General features: G+C 39.8%; 2 protein-coding genes across 4 annotated transcripts in view; one reads left to right on the forward strand and one right to left on the reverse strand.

Moving 5' to 3' along the window:
- Positions 1-22,781, reverse strand: part of CAST (calpastatin) — an 800,936-nt gene that overhangs the window by 350,323 nt on the left and 427,832 nt on the right. The gene's annotated exons all lie outside the window — the stretch shown is intronic.
- PCSK1 (proprotein convertase subtilisin/kexin type 1) overlaps positions 1-22,781 on the forward strand; it is a 42,808-nt gene that overhangs the window by 13,974 nt on the left and 6,053 nt on the right. The window contains exons 6-12 of the mRNA XM_032156791.2: positions 3,028-3,116; positions 6,969-7,141; positions 8,479-8,691; positions 11,136-11,236; positions 18,948-19,181; positions 20,099-20,256; positions 21,669-21,802. Of these exons, the coding sequence (XP_032012682.1) occupies positions 3,028-3,116; positions 6,969-7,141; positions 8,479-8,691; positions 11,136-11,236; positions 18,948-19,181; positions 20,099-20,256; positions 21,669-21,802 (1,102 nt within the window). The remainder of the gene's footprint in view (positions 1-3,027; positions 3,117-6,968; positions 7,142-8,478; positions 8,692-11,135; positions 11,237-18,947; positions 19,182-20,098; positions 20,257-21,668; positions 21,803-22,781) is intronic.

Here is a 22,781-nt window from a genome sequence, read left to right on the forward strand (position 1 = left end):
GTTAAAATATCCTTGTCACACATGTTATTTAAGCCATATATGTGTTTGTGTGCATATATATATATATGGCTTAAATAACATGTGTGACAAGGATATTTGGCTTGGACATACACACATACATGGCTTGGACACTGGTACATAAAAAAGTTAAATAAGTGTTTGCTGTGGTGACGATGATGATGATAATGATCACAGCTTCTCACTTAGTAACTGAGGTAGACCTTCTTTCAGTGAGAAATCAACATGACAAGAATAATATCATCCGATGGGAGCAGCAGAGACAAGTCAATTTTCTGAGCCAATTCAGAATCTGCTCTTTGGAAATGACATAATGAGCAACTCTCTCTCAGGATCCTCTTGACTATCAACCAAAAAGGTGGCATCCTTATCATTTATCAGAAGGTATAATAAAATGTAGAGTTGCCTTCTAGCATGTTGTCAGACATAAATCCCTTAGGTTTGGAAAATGAATGGCTCAATTTTGTCTTGGCCTTTACAGCAATTGGAGAGGTATTATACCCCAATTCCAAGGGTATTATCTCTTCAAACTATCTGTATTGCTGTTGTTCTTTATTACCATGTAAATGAGATTAATAGAAGCTACATTTGAATGCTACTCTGAAAGTCAAAAGAGGAATCACTAAATAATAAAATCTTAACAGTGCAGGTAATGCTTATTATTAAGCTCGCATAAATCTGTATTCAGTATTTCAACACCAATTACAGATTGTTTTTCTAGTTAAATAACAAGTGTGACAAGGATATTTTAACCAGAATAAGGGTAGTATTTAAACTATCTCGTGGAATAATTTTTAAACAAATCATTTTGTTTAAATGCCAGTTACTACCATTGTTCTAAGATAATAGAGAGTTCTTTTACTGCAGCACCTCACTTAGAAAAGAAAAAGAGCTGCAGCCTATAAAGAATGACATAGGAACACTTTTCTTTCTCTCAACGTTTGGAATCTGAGGATAAGAGGAGGAAAACATGTCAACACATATTTGTACCATGATCCTCCTGCAGCTCTCACTAGAGAATAGTCGTCCATATACAAGGGGAGATAAATAATAGGTGCTGTCACACTGCATCATTTTTTAGGACAAAGGCACAAACCTGGGGATGTCTGTCAGCAGATTGATTCTGTTGGCTCAGGCTGAAGACTTGCACTGGATTCTTTTGCTGACCTGAGCCCTGTCTCCCATCCTGTATACATGGAAATATATAAGAAGGCAGTGGTGACTTCTGGAAGTACATTTCTCAGAGATGACAACTGAATTACTCCTTCTACTAAGGCAAAGAGCGTTAATCCATCCACAAGGCATAAGGTGCCTTCTGTGTGTTCAGATGTGCACACTTTTCTCAGAGAATGGGTGTGGTCAGGACAGCTTCAGTTGCAAATGAAAGAATCCTAACTCAAAGATTAAGTAACAAAGGGATTTTAAAAATATTCACCCAAGTGATGTTCTAGTTTCTGATGTTGCAAGATCCAAGAGCTCAAACAATATGTTCTCAGGACACCAAGCACTCTGTTTCCATCTCTAGTGCTGCTCGCCTCTGCTTGGCTTCACTTTCAAGAGAATCCTGCCTGGCAGAGCAAGACCCATATGACTCACATGGAACTTAAAGCTCATGATTCTCAAGAAAGAGTAGGGTTTCTTCCCTGTAATCTGCATCAGTCCTTGAAAGTTGTCTGAGAGGAGGGGCCCTATGATTGAAAAAATCACAAAAAGTCAGGAGGGCTGCTTCCCCAAACAGGAAAATGCTAGCATACATAAAAGAAGCAGGTGTTTGCTGCATCAGGAAAGATCTTGAATTAAAGATAATTATATTGTCCTGACTTAGAATTCCCAGCCAGGATTAACATGAAGGAGCAGGAATCTTATTTTGTGGAAGGAGACCAGGAAATTATCTTTGCTACTTTAGGAAAAAGAGAAGTCGAACAATTCTTTTTGATGGCCCAGTCAATTTAGGAATTTTATATTCCATGCTATGCTGAATTAATAGATGGCCAGTATAGTAGAATTGAAATGTAACTGGCCAACATTATTGCTCCAAGCTAACCCTTCCTCTCTTTCGCTCTATGTTGGTATATCTGGTAGGCTCCTCCAAGCCACCAACAGCCTTCACACTATTACAGGTTGTTTCCACAATAGAATAAAATCATGAAATAAATGAATTCACATTAATGTGCTTTTGGCTTATTGGCCCTCCTGAGTCAGGATAGTGGTGGGAAAAGACAATCATCATCCTCAGAATTTCAGAATTGATGCTTTAGTGGTGGAATTTGGTGTTTTGAAGATGCATTTTTCTTCCAAATACTCTGAAATCATAAATTACCCTCTTTGACTGCAAAACCAATCATGTTCAGGCTTCTGGCCCCAGTTGGGATTTCGGGAGCATCTTGGCTTTCCAAATAGCTGGTAATGTCTTGCAAATATCTCAGGCTCCTCTTGGTACCAGATAATCTTCAGACATTTTAGTGTGGCATATATTTAGAGAGGAGGAGGGCTTAATAGGGGACTTGTTCTAGCATATCCTACTAAGGCTGATCAAGGATAATCTAATCCAAGGCCGTCACTAGGGAGAAAAGTGAGGAGCCACTTTGCTACCAAAAAGTACAAAGCAGAAGCCATTTCTTTGAAATTGTTTCTGAATGTCAGAGTTCTTATAATAGTATCAATAGTTAACACTTACTGTGTTCTTACTATCTGCCATCCACTGTTCTAAGTGTTTTACACATAATTTGTCATGTGACCAAGCCTTTGCGGACAAGTAACTTACCCAAGGTCACACCCTTAGTGAATGGCAGAAGCCCGAATTTGAAATCACATACTTTGGCTCTAATACTTGTGCCCTTCATCTGAACATAAGTTTTATCTTATACTAATTTAAAACAAACAAACAAAACAAAAACAGTAACAAGGCTGACAAAAAGTTAATATACCTATGCCCCATTAATTCATTCATATGCAAAACAAATGTTTGTTCTTCTGTATGTTTTATAATTCTTATTTTTCAATCCTCAGACATGGGACCAGATGTGCAGGAGAAATTGCCATGCAAGCAAATAATCACAAATGCGGGGTTGGAGTTGCATACAATTCCAAAGTTGGAGGTAAAACAGAGGATTGTCCCTATAGCTTGGCGTTTTAATGTGAAGTTCACATCACCCATTGTAAATGGGGGAGGGGAGCTTTTCTTTTTAACAACTGGAGGAATAAATTAGTTCCATGCCAAAGTTGCTACAGGACTTGAATATGATTTGCCAGCAAGTCAATAGATATGGATTCCTGGAAAATGGATAGTTGAATATAGCCTATACATCTTTGCAGGAAAAAAAATGTGGAAATGTTGCATAGCGTTTGAATCAAATCTAATTTTCTCTATGTTCTGATTTAGAATGGTTTGTTATTGAGTGCTTGCTAAGGAAACAGAAGGAGGAGGTAAATTTAGGCAAAGACTTTTCCTGTGTCTCAATTCTGTAGAAGTTCTTCACTTTATAGAGAAGAACAGCTTCAAAATTTAAAAAAAAATACATACTTCTTATATTAAGTAGCCAAATTTTATCTTTTATAGCAAGGATGTAGAATTTAATTGTTTTCATCAGTGTCCTTATGGGGAAACACATGGTAAGTTGCATTAGGGCAACTGTGGACATTTTAATAAAGAAACTATTTACAAGAATTAGAGAAAACCAACAAGGGGCTAAGAAGTGGTAGGCAGATGTTACCACCTTTAGCCTCAAGGAGCAAAGGGAAGAAGTCAGTAGAAAATAGACAGGGAAAGCTGTGGTCACAGGAGAGAGCCACTGGATAGGCCTTGAGTACAACAACAGAGCTACTTCTAGGCAAAGGGGATCCAGGCAAAGGAGAGCTACTTCTAGGCAAAGGGGATCCAGGGGTATAGGCACCTCATTCTCCTCTTGATTCCCACCCTCTTGCTGGTGTCTTTAGTTGGCTGAACCCAATGGAAAGATAGAGCCCATTGCTGCAGTCCATGTTCTAATGGTGAACAGTGGAAAGTGGATCTGCAGGGGCCAAGAGAAAAGAAAAAAAATTGTCTCTCCTCTTTATGCTATCCCTACCCCAGGCTTTCATGTTATGTTATAAGCTTCAAGTTTAGTTTGGTTTTCAAAAACCCTAATCAATTGTACAAAAAGAATCAATTGTAGAACATGCCAATTACAATAAAACCCCATTAAACTCTACATGAGTATACCTTGCATTTGGTTATGCATTCCTTTTTAGAAACCAAATAAATATACATCGTGACATGTAATGCATCTTTCACGAATACAGCGCACCCTTAGAATTTTAAGGGTCATTGCTGATTCCCTTGATACTAACATCTTCAAAGTGTTCTGTTAATTTTTTTAAAAAATGAAGGGAGAAGCACAAATTATGTAATCAGCTAGTAAAAGAAATCACTCTTTAAGTCATAATGAACGAAATAGCTATAGTTTGTGAAAGAATCATCTGATCCCTTCATTTTGTAGAGAAAGAATCAGAAGCAAGCTGCTCAAGGTAATGAAAGCAAGTTTGTGGTAGTGTAGAACTGAAACACAAGATTCCAAGCCTACTGATGTTTTCCATTACTCCATCCTTTGATGGTCTGGCGCCAAATGCATTTTTTACCAATAATCTTCATTTATTAGGCATCTATTGTATGTCAGTTAATTACTCTACAAATATTATAGGCAGTGTATCCTGGTGGTTAACAGATTTAGGGGCTAGATTTGTAGGGTTCAAATTCTGGCTCCCCAATTTCAAGCTATGTGGCCTTGAGCAAGTCACTATCCCTCCCTGGCCTCAATCTCTCCATTTACAAAGTGAGGAGAATTATAGCACCCACCTCAAATGGTGGTTGTAAGGTTTAGATGAGTTTATACATGTAAAGCCTGTGGATTGGTGGCTGCATATAGACTATCACGAATCCACATGAGCTGTTATTATCATCCCTGTTTTACAGTTGAAGAAACTGAGGCACAGAGGGTTAACTGGCTTGCCCAAGATTCCACAGCTAGTAAAAGCGAGCTGGGATTTTTTTTTTTTTTTTTTTTAGACGGAGTCCTGCTCTGTCGCCCAGGCTGGAGTGCAGTGGCGCGATCTTGGCTCACTGCAAGCTCCGCCTCCTGGGTTCACGCCATTCTCCTGCCTCGGCCTCCTGAGTAGCTAGGACTAGAGGCGCCCACCACTATGCCCGGCTAATTTTTTTTTTTTTTAATGTATTTTTAGTGGAGACAGGGTTTCACTATGTTAGCCAGGATGGTCTCAATCTCCTGACCGCGTGATCTGCCCGCCTCGGCCTCCCAAAGTGCTGGGATTACAGGCATGAGCCACTGCACCCGGCCAATTTTTTTTCTAAATGCATTTTTTTTTTTTTTTGAGACAGAGTGGAGTGCAGTGGTGCGATCTTGGCTCACTGCAAGCTCCGCCTCCTCCTCGGCCTCCTGAGTAGCTAGGACTACAGGCGCCCACCACTATGCCCGGCTAATTTTTTTTTTTTTTATGTATTTTTAGTGGAGACAGGGTTTCACTATGTTAGCCAGGATGGTCTCAATCTCTTGACCGCGTGATCTGCCCGCCTCGGCCTCCCAAAGTGCTGGGATTACAGGCATGAGCCACCGCACCCGGCCAATTTTTTTTCTAAATGCATTTTTTTTTTTTTTTTTGAGACAGAGTCTTGCTCTGTTGCCCTGGCTGGAGTGCAGTGGTTGCAATCTTAGCTCACTGCAACCTCTGCCTCCCGGGTTCAAGCATTTCTTGTGCCTCAGCCTCCTGAGTAGCTGGGATTATAGATGCGTGCCACCATGCCCGACTAATTTTTGTATTTTTAGTAAAGATGGGGTTTCTCCATGTTGGCCAGGCTGGTCTTGAACTCCTGGCCTCAAGTGATCCACCCACCTTGGCCTCCCAAAGTGTTGGTATTACAGGCATGAGCCACTGCGCATGGCCCTAAGTGCATTTTTAAACAATGTCTTTTTTACAAATACAACTTTCACTGATCATATCAATTTCATATCATTTTACCTTTGCTCCATAGTAAATAAGTGTGAAAATCTAAGGCTGTGCACTTTATTGCATTATGAGCCTGAAGCCAGAAATAACCAGGTAGCTGCCTGTAATCTGTCCAGATTGCTTTTGCCTTCCTGGCTCTTGAATTCATAAGTCTGATGATGGGTGACAGCCGGTTGGAAAGCACAAAGAGCTACCGCACCTATGTTGTCCTGATGAAAAATGATTCCCCTTGGGGGTGAAATCCATGGCAATGATGTCATCCTTGAGATTATTTAGAAGAAAAGGAAGCATGTTCCTTGAAAATGTTTCTTAGCAAACACATGAAAGGATGGCCTCTGGGTTATTTTTAATCAGGGCTTAGAAACAAAAGTGCTTTCTCTATTTATTAGTTTCCTGCTGTGGCTAGATCTTTTGAAGCTACATGTTTCCTGTCCAGAGTCCTTGTGTGGTGTAGACTGGGCCACAGCCATTTGTGGGACAGCCATGAGGAGGTGCATCACCGGAGGGCTGCTTGGAGGGTCTTTCTGAAAGCTGGTCTGTCATTTTGTTGGGGTGGGAGGGAGGGCAAACATTTTGTAATTGACAACAACCACGGCCACTTCCTCTCATCCAAGGATGCTGCTCCACTTCAAACTCAATGCCCAGAGCTATTGCTGGGAAGAGAGCCTTGAGTGTGACCAAAAAAAAAAAAAAAAAAAAATCACAGCTGCCTACACAGTGCATAGTATTATCTCTAAAGTGCGACAAAAAATCTTATGGGGGCAGCGACGTGTTCCTTCCTTCTATGGTGTCAGTAGCTGTGTTACAGAAATTGGGGACATCTATCTAGTAGTTACCTGGTTTTTGACTCTTAAAATCCTTTAAAAATACAAATAGTAAGAGTACTGGGCTTTCGTCCATGTACATACTGACATCAACCTTTGTGTGTGTTTGTTTATTTTGTTCCTCAGGCATAAGAATGCTGGATGGCATTGTGACGGATGCTATTGAGGCCAGTTCAATTGGATTCAATCCTGGACACGTGGATATTTACAGTGCAAGCTGGGGCCCTAATGATGATGGGAAAACTGTGGAGGGGCCTGGCCGGCTAGCCCAGAAGGCTTTTGAATATGGTGTCAAACAGGTAAGATGCTTTACACAGACCCACATGAAATGAAACCTGACCATCTGGATATGAGAAGAAGGAAAGAACACTTAGGTTACATGGAAAAACATTGTTGCGGATTTCTTAAGAAAGTCATTTACAATTTTAAATGCACTTAGAGAGCCAAATCATTCTTCAGAGGGATGCGAGTTAAGGCTTAAGAAAGTTTTCCCTATTTGTGGCCAGGCACAATGGCCAAGGGAGGCAGATCACTTGAGGCCAGGAGTTTGAGACCAGCCTGACCAACATGGAGAAACCCCACCTCTACTAAAAACACAAAAATTAGCCAGGTGTAACTAGGTTGCACTGTTCTGCAACCTAGTTTAGACAGTGAAACTGTGGTCTCAACTTAGTCCCAGCTACTTGGGAGGCTGAGGCACAAGAATTGCTTGAACCCAGAAGGTGGAGGTAGCAGTAAGCTGAGATTGCACCACTGCACTCCAGCCTGGGTGACAGAGTGAGACCCTGCCTCAAAACTAAATATAAATAAATAAAATGAATTTTCCCTATTTGGGTCTGAGGTTGAATGGAAATTCATTACTTTTAGCATATTTATTTTAAAAGCACTTCTGGACATTTCTTTCTCCTTACTCATTTTCCTGCTGCTTTCGGGTTTTTACACTAGTAAAAAACTACCCAGACTTCTTCCAAGTGCTCTGGAAATGCCTTTCAAATATAGAAACGTGTTGCCTTCTGCTCTGCACGTGCCTGTTGAATACCTGTGCCTTGGTTGGGTTGCTCTGTCACTTGGGTTTACTGTATTCTTGCACAGATTCTAAAGCCTTGTGCTCCACAAGATGAAACAAAAGTAGAAACTCTGGAGAGCACAAATTGAAAAATCACAGAAAGGGCGGCTTTGACGAGTTCCATTCAATTGAAGAGTCCCTTTTAATGCAGCTGCAAGGCAGATCTGAATAATTCCTAATTTTGTCATTCTATCAGTCAGCCAGAAGATTGAAGCAGAAAGAAAGAGAGGAAGTTCAAAGATTTAAGTGCAGTGACATAAACTAAGAGAAGGGTGGAAAAATATGAGCAAGTGCAAAACGCTAGATTATGAATCTGCATAAGAAAGAAAAGCGTGTGCTCAGCCCTACCCCAGGAGGGCCCAGAGACTGGCAGGGCCAGAGTCCAGTGGCTTCTAATACACAGCCTTGTGAGATTTCCAACATCGAAGCCAAAAGATCTGGAATTGAAAATAGATCCCAAATAGCTGTCTCTGAGAATTTTACACACATAGTCATTGGGGATTTTATTGGGATATAACAATGACCCCAATAGATGATAACAGATGATATGCATTCTGGCTTTTCCTTTAGGGGAGACAGGGGAAGGGGTCCATCTTCGTCTGGGCTTCGGGAAACGGGGGGCGTCAGGGAGATAATTGTGACTGTGATGGCTACACAGACAGCATCTACACCATCTCCATCAGCAGTGCCTCCCAGCAAGGCCTATCCCCCTGGTACGCTGAGAAGTGCTCCTCCACACTGGCCACCTCTTACAGCAGCGGGGATTACACCGACCAGAGAATCGTATGTTGCTTTTGTCTAATTCTCTCTGCTTAGTTAGGAGAGTGTGGCATGCATGCAAAATGATTCCCCTAACTGACCTTTGGTACGATTGATTTGCTTAAGCTTGATGTCTCAGTTGGGGAGACTCACACTTACTCACTTGAAAGGCTGGCATCCATCAGAAAGTTTTCTCTCCAGGGATAATGACACTTCTGCCAAGATGATCTTCCCCTCTGTCATTTTTAAACCCAGCCTTGAGAAGCCACCAAACCTGTCATTACACACAGCCGAGACTCCAAATGTCTTTTCTGCTTGTCTGATGCCTCCCTGGAAACAGCCTTAAAGGAGATTTCAGGGTTGTAGGGGCTTTATCACCCTTGTACTTTCTGATCCTTTAATAACAGGGATATAGTCTGACTTGCCCTGTAGCAGATGATAAAAATACAGAGTCTACACCAGCTATGTCTCCTAAGAATGGATGACCTGCAGGAAAGTAGCAGTTTCAGTGTCCCCTGAGGTGAACTGTTCAGCATCTGGGTAAGCAGCTCGGTGAGGTTGTATGCTCAGAGAGCTCCTCCAGCCCACACTTGCCTGTGCCTTTGCTTCCATGAGTCAGATGGCCAAGGGCAATTATTAGATTTCCCTTCAAGGGCATGATGATGGAGGGGCATTTAGGGGCTTTGAGAACAAAGGGAGGCACTTTTAATTTAAAAAATGTAAGGCCCCCAATTTAACTCCTGACACAGAAAGAACCAACTAGCTAAAGTATATAGAACCTATCTCAATATCTCAAATAGCAGGTCATGATCTAATTAGAGGGTGGGTGAACCCTATAATAATGACCTTGGAATGCGTGCAAGATTCCTATTAATGGCATCTCAACAAAATTGTCAACATGAACATCTTCTTCATACAGGATCACTTCTGCAACCTAGTTTAGACAGTAAAGCTGTGGTCTCAACTTAGAAGTGTGGGCCTGCTTCTCATGCGCATCTCTTCAGCTACTCAAGTAATAGACAGTGGCATTCTACCCAGGGGTTTTTATGGCAGGCACATTTTATAGGGTTTGAAAGGGGCATATCAGACATCTGCCCCACTTGTCTTCAGAGCCCCTGGCTGCCAGAGCTGCCCTTAGAAAATGGCCTGTTGGGCATTTCAGAATCACCATTTCACAGACTGTTCCTTATCTTGGGTACCCTGCACTGAAGCAGAAGAAAGATTTTCTATCTTTGTAAAACTCCCTCCTTAAGAAAGCCAGCCTTAGGAGAGACAGCTGGTGGATTCTATTTGAGACAGTCTCAGTAACATAACCTTTTTCTTACGCAAACCTTTTCCTCAGCATAGTCATCTCTGGGGGCTTGCTTGCGTCAACAGGTAAAAAGGGCAACCTTGCTTCCGCAGCCCTCTGAGGAGCGGAGCCATCATAACTTGAGAAATTCAGCAACTCCAAGCAGGAAGCCAGTGGAGGTGATAATAGAACAAATTATTTTTTTACACCTCCCTCCCACACATCGAAATCTCGAGCTAGAACTTTGGTACTGGAGCCTGGGTGGGTGTCTTGTTAGTAATCCCTTGGCCCAACCGGCAGCGCCGTGGTCGTTAAGGCAGACAGGAAGTCTTTTTAGTTTCTTCCCTTCATCTCAGCAATCTCTTCATTACCCTAAAGTTAGCCAGGGTAATTCCTTACTTGCAAGAAAATTATGTAAAACTACTTTCACAGAGAACATCTCGGGTAAGTCTCAGAATATGAGTCAGAAAATATAAATCACATTTTACAGATGGGGAGCCAAATGACTTGCCCAAGGACAAATCTATTAAGTAGCAGTTAGAGAATTTGAACCTAGAACTAAGTCCAGCACACTTTTCATTTTAAAGACCCACCATTTTCCTCAAAGTGTAAATGTGGACACCAACTCACAGGTATCAAATCTAGTTCAACAGTGAGTGCAAACTACATACTAAGCATTTTTTGTGCAAGTAGTTCAAAAGGCTAAGACCAGGATGGCTTCATATCCTTGTGCTGGAGAGGCAGCCGAATATCAATCTGAAGGCAAAAGGGAATTTTGTATGAGACAGAATTTCTAAATATGCCAGACCAAACACAATGGACCTGATGATTAATGGGCCAGCATGATTCACAGTGATTTTGAAACTTTGTTTTTTATAGACAGCATTTCGTATGGGAATCTCAGAAAAGAAAATATTCATAGTGGGAGTACTTCATCCCCAGAAAAGGCATCTTGCTGCCAGAATTATAAAGAAGTTGCATATAGAGGAGAGCGAACTAAAATATCAGCAGATGGCAAACATCCGCCTGTGGTTTAGAGGAGAAAGTAGGCAATCGAATCAGCTGAGTTTCCTGGTCATAGCAGATGCTATGTGCCTTTGGTACAGTTAACCCCCAAGACAGGCTCACACTCCTCACATGTTCTCCCTGCCTTTCTCTCCTTCCTGACGTCATCCAGACAAGCGCTGACCTGCACAATGACTGCACGGAGACACACACGGGCACCTCGGCCTCTGCACCTCTGGCTGCTGGCATCTTCGCTCTGGCCCTGGAAGCAAAGTAAGGCCCAGAAAGCTTCTAATCACCTTTACAAAGGCTGATTCTCCTTACTTTTAATAACACTTTTTTTCCTGAATACATGGTTACAGAAGAAATTTTGGAATACTGCAAATAAAGATAAGCTCTTTCCTGCCACTTTGAGGTCACTAACCATAGTTAACATCTCAATGTAGATTTAACACACACACATCTTACAAAATTGGGATCTTAATATAGACATTATTTTGTAATCTGTTTTTAAAACCCATTCTACAATATATTAAACGTACTTTCTCCTGTCTAAATCAATATGCTTTGACCTTTAAAACTCATGCTGCCCCTCAAATCTTCCCACTCAGCTACAACGCCTTTTGTTTATTCTCGTCCAGTTTAAATTAGTTTAAACTATTTGTTTAAACTAATTAAACTATTTGTTTAAATAGTTAAATAGTTTCCAGTGGGCAGTATTAGGAACAAGTATAAAAAACTCCTTTCTTTGAATATATAAGCCTAGTGCTGGAGCTGATATAACCACATCAGGGGACAGGAGATTTAAAGGTAGGATTTTTATATTTTCATAGTGTTCCATTGTATAAATGCAAATTTTGTTAAAGTCATCTAATCATGCTTAAACACCATTGTCAGTAAATATTAGTTGTCATCTCTGATAATTTCCTCAGGATAAACACTCAGAATTGGAATTTCTGGGTCAAAGGGCAAGCATGTTTTAATGATTTTGATATATATTGACAAGGTGCTACCTTGAACAACTATACCATTTTATATTCCCTCCAGGAGTATATGCGTGAAAGTGCCAGTTTCCAGAACCCTTGTCAAAACTACTTTTATTATCTTTTAAAATATTTGCTATGTTGATAGGTGAAAACAGTATCTCATTTTAATATGCTTGTATTTAATTACTAATGAAGCTCAATATTTCATCCCCTTTAGCTCTTTGTCTTCTGGGGTTGCTTCTTTATGGCCTTAGTTTTGTTTTATGGCCTTGGTTCACAAAAGCTAGATGCTTTATAAGTTTGACATTTACCTTTTAATTTGTTTCTATGTAATTTTTAATGAAATGTAATTAATATGTATGTAGTTATGTTTGTCAGTCTGTTTCTTTAAGGCTTCTTCCTGTGCTTTTATGCTCAGAAAAATCTTCACAACCCCAAATTAGATAAACATTTATTTATATGTCTTTTATTATGGTTTCTTTATCATATTTAAATTCTAAATCCCTCTGGAATTTATTTTAGTGTATGATGTTAAAAAAAGATTTAACTTTTTTTTTTCTCATAATTACCCAATAGTCCAATACTTAACACAGAGGAAAAAAATTGAACTGTCTCCCACTGCACATCACAGCTTTTTATGTGTCCTCATTCCTGCTTTCTGATGTGTGGTGACAGTGAATCTTGAAATGTCAAGTCGGGTGCTATGGTTGAATATTAGAAGAAGTGATTAAACTTGTAAATTACTATTATCCTTCCTAATAAGGAGATTATCCTAGAATAAATTACATATTCTCTAGAGCGAGAACAAAGCAGTGTCCTTATGTCATGTTCAGTAGACTCAGTTCATAATAACAGAACGGAAGAACATCTTGGCCTTTGCCATGACTGGAAAAGCCCTGAGGTTCCTGAGCCTTTGTCCAGGAAAGTCCAGTTTATCTCTAGGATCCCTGGGGCTTCCTATGGAGATGGGGTATATTCCTGGGTATCTCGGCTGTGAGATGGCCACAGTGGCTAAGCAAGGAAGTCTAGCAAGGCTCTTACCAAGAGTCCACCTACTTGGAGGGGCTGGCAAGATGTTTGGTAAGGAAAGAAGTAAATTCAGGTGCTCATGTAGATATAGATATTGGGCCCTCCAGAAAAGCTATGTTCAGAATCTAAATTCACTTATAATAGGAACTAGATGGACAAAAGACAAAAATCTATGAACACAAGCTGACACTGGCATCAGCAGATCCAAATTAACTGAGAAATAATTGTCCAAGCAGTGAAAATTGCAAGGAACACCCGGCTTCAAGTTCTAGCTCTACCACTAGCTATGTGACCTTAGGCAAGTTAATTTACTTGTGGGGTTCAGTCTTTCCATCTATCAAATGAAGGGGTCAAACCAGACCTTTTTTTACAAACTTCTTCTCTGCCTAAGATTCTCAGAGTTGAGACTGAAAATGTCAGCCTGTATAGGTAATCCAACATGAATTGTTGGGGTCAGTGATGAGGGTCTGGACTGGAAGAAAATAGGGTCCTATGGATTATAGGATCCTGTGCAACAGACTTATTACATTTAAGATTTCAAAACACAGACTACTACCCCAGGGAGCTGTTAAAAGAAAGCAATCTTAAAATTTTATGTCTAGAGCCTTTCTTCTCTATCCAACACCTGTCAGATGCATGTAAATATAACTAGTCGTGCCTAGTCCATCCTTGTATAGTGACCAATATAGTAGAAATATCCATCTGCTGAACAGATGTAATGTCAATTTTATGTGAGAGCTGAAATTGTAAAAGTGCAATCCTTGGTTTCTAAAATCTCAAGTCTTCTTTTTCTGTATAGTAGAAAATGATCCTATATAGAAAATAATCCTTCCCTTTTCTTTTTCTTTTGGAGACAGAGTCTCACTCCGTCACCCAGGCTGGAGTGCAGTGGCGTGATCTTGGCTCACTGCAACCTCCACCCCTCAGGTTCAAGAAATTCTCGTACCTCAGCCTCCCGAGTAGCTGGGATTACAGGCATGTGCCACCACGCCTGGCTAATTTGATCCTTCTTTTTTCTATATAGGAGAAAATGATCTAGGAATGATCTAGCCTCATTAATCTTGGTCTCTGATGGACAGTCTCTAAAGCAGGTGTTTCATTTCTGTGAAACACTCGGATGAGTTCCAAGGGGTCCATGAATCTCTTTGCAACTAAATGTGGAATTGCTTATAAATGTATGTATGGCATATTTCTGGGGAATGGCTTATAGGTTTCACCAGATTCTCAGTGCTCGTGATTTAAGAGATATTAAGAGTCTATGATCTCCCAGGTGCATATCATAAGAATTTAATTCCCTTCATTTTGACTCAATTCATCAGTAAGATAGATGTGACTGATCTATCTTAACATTTATATCCTTACTGCCAAGGTACATAGAGATTATTAAGATTTCTGTTCTCAATTGAACATTTTTCTGAACTCTATTCAATTGTCTATACCAAAGCTGAATGCCAGAATTTCTAGACATGTGACCAAGCTTATCCCAAGGCACTCAAGAATGAGAAAATCATTTAATCATGTGCCATCCCACAGGAACAACTATGGAGACTGAAGAGCCCTTGCCTAAATTTATCAAGAATAATGGCATCCAATATTGATTAGGTTCTTACTATAGACCAGACACAGCTGGCCTTTTTATATACAATATTAATTATAATCCTTACAACATTCTTATGACATAGAAATTATTAATTTCACCTATAAATGGGAAAAAATAAGGCTCAGAGAGGTTGAGATATATAACCAAGATCCCACAAAGAAATTCAAACTCAAGTCTCTCTGACTGCAAGGCCTGTGCTATCAGCAACCACACCTTGCAGCCTCCCACGGCCCTGTGAGGGAGAGGCAACGTTGAATGGCAGCCTATCATCCCCTCAAATAAAGGAAGGTTTGGAAGATTGAGGCTGATAAATGAGCATGCATTTATGAGTTTCTCATAAGTCTTCTGTCACAAGCAGACTACTCAATATGCTGTGTTAAATGTTATATAGCCAGAGTGTTGGGGAATGGGAGGAGAAAAGGAAAGGAGAAGGAATGGTTTCTGGCTGAAATATGCACAAAGAAATACTTTCCTTCCCCAAAGCAATGTTTCTCAAGCACCAGCATACATAGTCATCACTTGGGGAGTTTATTTAACATGAAGGTTCCCAGGTCATTTTGCCAGCAACTATTCAGACCTTGTATCTGCCTAGAAGTTTCTGGTATGCAATCTAGGAATTCCTTTTTTAACAAATCTCCCAGGCACTTTTTAATGCTAGTAATACCTTAACCAAGTTTTGAGAAACAAATGCTATAAAGAGTTACTTTTACCACTGTGTTTTCCTACAACCTCATCCACCTGTGTTTGTGTAGAAACGCATTAGGGTAGTTAATAGGTGTATCTTGGAGATAAATATACTAAGAGAGGAAGGAGTTCCTTGCACTAATGTTTGTGGCACTATTATTATTATGTAGTGAGTATACCTAAGAAAGCTGTAGAAAATAGCCTCAGCCTTCTGAGGAGAGATCAAAAGAATCAGAATAATTTTTAATAGGTGAGGAAAATTCTGAAGTGAACCATTGAATCCCTTCACACCTTTGGAAATATTAAACAAACAGATGAGCCAAACTTCTGGTCTTATTAAAGCCTGGAGAAAGAGAAATGGACTTTCAATGCTGCATGAAACCTTTGGAAAAAAATCACAACAAAAAATTCTTGACTTAGTGGGTTGTGAAATGTTAGAAAGTCCAAGTTAGAAAAATTTTAAGATCTAGGCTAATTTAGGTATGATTAGAGGCTGAACCAGACAGCTCCTAAGACTCTTCACTCTGGAATTTTGTCTCCAAATTACATTACCTACATCTCTTCTAATTAGAAGCAATGCTTAATTCAGTGTTTAATTCCATACCCTTACTTTCTGTAAACATATCTTTGATTAGCAACTCAATGCAGTGTTTAAAAACTTAATTATCGTGGATGTCATTGAGCACAAATTAACAAAGGAAGGCTGTCAGGAATGAGTTGCACTATTGTTAGCAGCTCCTTTTCATTTATGAAATACAAGCACAGGAATGAACAATAACTCTGTTAGAAAAATACACCGGGGCCTGTCGTGGGGTGGGGGGAGGGGGGAGGGATAGCATTAGGAGATATACCTAATGTAAATGACAAGTTAACGGGTGCAGCACACCAACATGGCACATGTGTACATCTGTAACAAAACTGCACGTTGTGAACATGTACCCTAGAACTTAAAGGATAATAATAATAAAAAAAGAAAAATAGGTTTTTCTAATTGCATGACAATGAAGCTCCTTAATATTTTGCAGAGACTAGATAAAGGAAAATTTTAAAACAAAACCTGCAACTACATATAAAATAAATGCTCTACTACAGAAACATAGGACACATGTGCTATATGTGATAATCATGATTATCAGCACCTTGCCTTAAGCCTCCTCAGTACGCTTCCTCCTTCCTGCCTCCACACATGCACCTGCACACACTGATGATCCAAACGGAAAACTGGTGTGTTGCCCATTGACTGCCTTGATAAGAGGCTTTTACCTAAAACTCCTTTTAAAAGACTGGAAGGAAGCAAGCATTTCAATAAAATGCCCTATTCTATTTACAAGTGTACCAGGTGATTATGAGGCAAGCATTCTGGGACTCACTGAGGATCCCTAAACTGGTGTCCTTCCAAGGCCTCTGTCAGTCCCTCTCCGGGGTAAAGTGGTATGTTTGTCGGGAGCTCAGCTCAGGTGAGCTGAGCTGTCAGGTGTGGAGTAGCCTATTAATTCAACAAGCCAAAAATGAAAGCATTGAGCCTTTAGTCACTTACTGCTATGACATAAGCAAGAGTCTGAAACCGGAGAAAACACTTACTCGCCCTGTTCCTGGCATACCGGTTGAGTGGCTCGGCACAGACTTGAGGGTCATCTCACTGCTGAGGGAGCCCCGAACAAAAGGCTCTGGCAATTTTATGGACTCTAAGGTGTGAGGCGGGGAGGGACCAAGAGAACACGGGAGTGGAGAAGCACCAGGCACTGAGTCCAAGTGAGGACAGTGTCTAGATGTTTCCCCTCCTCTCTCCACGAGGAGGCCTGACTGAGGGACCTAGGAAGGAAGGCTCTCACCAGCTAGGAATGTCAATATGGGAAGAACACGAGGGGCCAGGGGGCCTGCGGCCTTCATGGAAACTCCTCTCAGAGGCTGCAAGCCACAAGCTGTGCACTGTGTCTGCATGGGGAGGGCAGCTTTCCCATGTGTCGTGCCAGGTAAGACCTTTGAAATCGCCTATGGTCAGGCCTGAAAAATCACACACGGTTTATAACTAGAAGCCAGACTCTTCAGCGTTTAGGAATGTCCACTGCCTCTTTCTTGTCACAGGGGATTACTGAGCCAGTACATGATGGGCTCTGGGGAGAAGGCAGCAAAGTGAGCCAGACTCCCCTGATGATTGTTCTCCAACCAAGTGCTGAGACAGGAAACTTGAGGAGTAAAAACTGGGGCATCTACTTATTACATAATGCTTGATTGGCTTCAGGGAACAATACAGGTCTCAAAGTCAAGGAAAAGTCTGAGAATCTGACTGATGACTAGGAGCAATATGTTTTAAAATTATATTTGGGGCTAGTTAGCACTTAGGCATGTTCAGTCTCTGAACCAACCATATCTGCTGAGCATATACCCTGTGCCCAGCATTCTTCTGGGTGCTACACATCAGAGAACAAGATAGATAAAGATCTCACCACTTCTCATGGTTAAATTAGAACCAGGGAGAGAGACATTAACAAAACACAATACAAATGAGTTTCTTGAATGTTAGAAGCCTGTAAGTGCAATGGAAGGAGAACATGCACATATAGCAGAATAAGAGAGCTCGGGAGCATGTGGGAGAGTGGAAATTTTAAATAGGTTGATCAAGGAAGGCCTCATCACAGTATAATAGATCCAACAATCCCTTATATCTCTGACTTATCTTTATATTGTTGCTAAATTAATCTTACTAAGACTTATGATTTTACTATTTCCTTACTCAAAAATTCTCACTGATTCCCACTGCCCAAAGGATAAAGTATAAGCTCCTTTTCTGGCATACAAGGTTCTCATCGCTCTGGCTCAGTACTCCTCACTGCCTCTCCCCTGCCCCAGCAAACCAGGCTGTCATCTGGCCACACCTGTACTGTCCCACTTTGGTGCTTTTGCTCCCGTGGCCTTCTTCTCTATCTCCACTTCTTAACACTCTACCCCCGTCAAAGTCCAGCTCAAATATTTCTCCCCCACAAAGTTTTCCTAGATCTTTATATTCCATGGAAACTCTTTCTACTCTAAACTCCCACAATGCATTAAGGTATGAATATAGCACTCACCAGATAGAATTATAAAAAGCCTTAATTCTTTTTACTGGATTGTAAACTTCTAAAAGACAAGAACCACATCCTTGAATATCCCCACAGTATTAGCATAGTGCCTTGCAAGAGTGAGCTCAAAAAAGGCAATACATGTTTACAGCAGGTAGCCAGTCTGTGTCTTTAACATCTCACTCTTCCTAAGAAGGAAGTCAAGGCCTCATCTGTGGGTTCATAATGCTGAAAGTGCTAAGGCTTTTAATGGACAGCATGAGACTGGAGGGCATAAAGAAAATGTTACCATTTAAAATGTTTGCTCAGTTAAATGGAAGTAATTAGAAATTAAGGACAAAGTTTTATACTTCTACGTTGCTGAGGACTGAATTCTACTCATAGTAAAAGCTTATGTGCTCTGGAGAGAAGTCATAACTTACATGTTACAGGGAGAAGTTTTCAGCTCTGTATTTTGAATTCTGAATGAAAAGATACATGAACAGTAATAGTACACTAGAATAATATAACTACAATAGCAAAAGGCACTTCATAATCCCTGAATGGAGATGCTTATTGTTAGCACTTGCTTTTGCAAGGAAACTTCATTTTTCTCTGAAAGACACTTTGGGTCACTTCCCCTCCAGCCCAAATCTCACCTGGCGAGATATGCAGCACCTGGTTGTCTGGACCTCTGAGTATGACCCGCTGGCCAATAACCCTGGATGGAAAAAAAATGGAGCAGGCTTGATGGTGAATAGTCGATTTGGATTTGGCTTGCTAAATGCCAAAGCTCTGGTGGATTTAGCTGATCCCAGGACCTGGAGGAGTGTGCCTGAGAAGAAAGAGTGTGTTGTAAAGGACAATGACTTTGAGCCTAGGTAAGTATCTCCTGGAATTTTAAACACATGTGTACCCATGGCATAATTTCATTACTGTGTTTGCCATTCTGCCTGATTTTTTTGTACCTACTCTTCTGAAGTAGATGGAAGTGGAGTTTTCTAGTGTTCTCTGTGGGTCTCCATGGGGATTCACTGAGAGACCAAAGCTCTAGAAACCATGTTAACACATTTGCATGTTCCTCTTGTAGTCCACCTACCACATAGCACCCAGTCTAAGATGCACCATTGTTTTATTGTCAATTAAACTGTGATCAACCACCCATCAGTTTTAAGATTCATTCTAAATTCAATGTTTAACTATTTTTTAAAAATGCATCTTAGGGTTGATGAAATGCAGTACTCGCCAACCAGTTTTACCCAAAATCTGCTTGCAAAATAGCCTTGCTTCATGCCACAGTGCTGTGTGATTCATGGCTTTTCTTCCATGAAGGATTCTTTATCATACACTTACATAGACTCCCTCTAGCACACCACATCTTGTCACAGAAGAAGTTTCTACTATGAGTGTTTTGTAATTTCTATCAAAGCAATCAAAATAATACTGAAGACCCGCTCACACAAAATATCCAAGGATGGGAGGCTTGGGGCATGCCTTCAGAAGGCCTTCTAGATAAAATCATTTTTTCCTTAAGAGGAGCTTTTTGATGGGTCTACAATAAATCTGCCTGAATTTGACTCCACAGCAAATAGCATTGTATTTAAGTATTAGTGCCCCTTACCATTTTCTTATGCATTAAAATTCATGTATACATAATTCTGAATTAGGTTCTACACATCACAGGGAGTGACAAAAAGCTTAGTTGAGTGTCTAGTCAAGATTGATGCATGCAGATATGCATAAAATGCAAGGAAGTTTGGATATACTTTATTCAATGCTGATTCTTTAATGTATTTAGAGCCCTGAAAGCTAATGGAGAAGTTATCATTGAAATTCCAACAAGAGCTTGTGAAGGGCAAGAAAATGCTATCAAGTCTCTGGAGCATGTACAATTTGAAGCAACAATTGAATATTCCCGAAGAGGAGACCTTCATGTCACACTTACTTCTGCTGCTGGTAAATTAAAAGAAAAATGTTCTAAGCCATTTACATTTTTAAGTGTAAGTTGAATGATTCAAATAACTGATTGCTTTTGTTTATTCATAGAACGAAGTCTCCTAATAGATATTTTCAGGTCTTAAAAAACATGCTAATTTTTTCCTTTCTCTTGGTGTTAGGTCTCCCTCTGCCCTGCCCATTTCCACTGATCCTTTGATAAGCAGAGAATGAGGCCCATTCAAATAATGCTAATTAATACATTTTTCTGAAGTCATGCATTTTCAAACTGTTTACTTTTCCATTTTATTGACCTATCACTTTTCTCTTAGATAACAAATTAATGAAAGTTACTCTGATAATTAACCAAACTCACAGATATATCCGAAACATACAAGGAGTCCACTGAAAACTGGGAATTCAGATCGATTAGAGGAGATTGAGAAGATTAACAAATTTACCATAGTAACATGAATAAGGCCATTTTATATGATGTATGAACATTTGCTTTTTCCTGCGAGGGCACTAATTCAGATAAGATAGTTGATGGGAAAGAGCTCGTATAATCTAACCAGGAGGAGCAGTCCCAACACTCCTTTATGTTTTAGTAGGACTCAACTGACTAAATTTGGTTTCTGTGGGTGATATGTGAGGAAAGATGAGCTATCTCTATGATCTTCCTCCTGAATATTAATTCCTAGAGGTTTGGAATAGGCTGTGTTAATTTTGAAGTTATGCTTTCTAGATGTATTGGAATTAACCTGAAATCTTGGTGGAATGATTTTTTAATTGATAGACCTACAGTTATTTAACCCTTCCACATAGAACTATTATTAATTGATCTAGAAAGGGCTTGGACTTGAAAATTTACAGATAATCTTGTCTTTTAATATAAGAGATTGTTAAATTAATATATCTTTAAGAAATTAATACATTAATTAAATAATTATGATTATTAATGATTGTATAATAAATTAAATAATAATTTTTATGTCTAAATCATCATGGAGTCAGGCACCTACTAAATTTTCAAGATTTCCTCTCACACTTCAGAAATGATAGTTTCATTAAAATACTTTTAGATTTTTGACTAATTCAATTTGTAAATGTAGTTCGCCGAGTTTTCCTTATTTAAATAAACCTTAGTCAACATATTCATTCATTCATTCATTCATTCATTCATTCATTATTTTTTCCACAATATTTATTGAGGCAAATAATATTATTCATTATTATATATGCCAGGCAATGTGCTAAGTACTATAGATAAAAACATATTTTTTCCTTGTGAGCGTCTCTATCCTGGTCTTATACTAAAAGAGAAAATTAGGAGAACTCATCTTTTTCAGCTTTTATTTTCAGTTATCAGATGCTAGAGTGTATCCTACTATCAGAGCTATTAGGACATTCATTAACTTGTATTTGTTTCATAGGAACTAGCACTGTGCTGTTGGCTGAAAGAGAACGGGATACATCTCCTAATGGCTTTAAGAATTGGGACTTCATGTCTGTTCACACATGGGGAGAGAACCCTATAGGTACTTGGACTTTGCGAATTACAGACATGGTAAGTGTGAATGAGAGGATGAAAAAACACAAGCTTACTTTTAAACATTTTGAAGCACTTTTAAGGTTGATTTCATCATTAATTAGGGCCCTAAAGAATTGTACCCATTCTTAGTAGAAGTAAGGGAAAAGTAGAGTATTTCAAGCCCTGACTGCTTGGTTATGTAGATAATATTCAAAAAGGAAGATTAGGCACCAGCCATACTATAAGAGGGGAAAAAACCCTTATATAAACAATGTGACAGACTGTGGGACAAAGCCAGGTGTTTCCATGTCTGCATGCAGCTAGCCATCTGACCTATTCAGCCAACAAAATCAATCATATTCACAAAGATACTTAAATGCTCAGACCAACTTTCGTGTGACATTCTGCCAGAGTCACATCTTAAAGGCATGCTTACAATTATTCTGCAGTAGCTATTTAGACGTAGCTTAACGTTTGGAGAGATATCTTATTTAATATGACTTTTTAAAACAGTTTTAGTCATGAAACAAACCGAAAGCATTTCTCATTTCTTTTTCATTCTGTTTACTAACATTCTTTGATATCCTTCTGTAATTTTAACACACAGCCACAAAAATGAAAGGACAGAGCAAAAGTTAGAAAAAAGCCAAATATAGCTTAATTATTTATTTTTGCATCATTTCTCCAACATTCTCTGTAGGTGAGAATATAAATGAATAATGTTTTGGCTCTGAGTTCTTCTGAGACAAAAGTGTAATATCAGCAGTGTAGAATTATACGCCTAAATAACTTTTTTTTTTTTTTTTTTTTTTTGGGATGGAGTCTTGCTCTGTCGCCCGGGCTGGAGTGCAGTGGCAAAATCTTGGCTCACTGCAACCTCTGCCTCCTGGGTTCAAGCAATTCTCCTGCCTCAGCCTCCCGACTAGCTGGAATTACAGGCACCCACCACCGAGCCTGGCTAATTTTTGTATTTTTAGTAGAGACGGGGTTTCACCATGTTGGTCAGGCTGGTCTC

Source organism: Hylobates moloch, unplaced genomic scaffold, assembly GCF_009828535.3.
Source record: "Hylobates moloch isolate HMO894 unplaced genomic scaffold, HMol_V3 SCAFFOLD_6, whole genome shotgun sequence".
Classification (NCBI taxonomy): Eukaryota; Metazoa; Chordata; class Mammalia; order Primates; family Hylobatidae; genus Hylobates; species Hylobates moloch.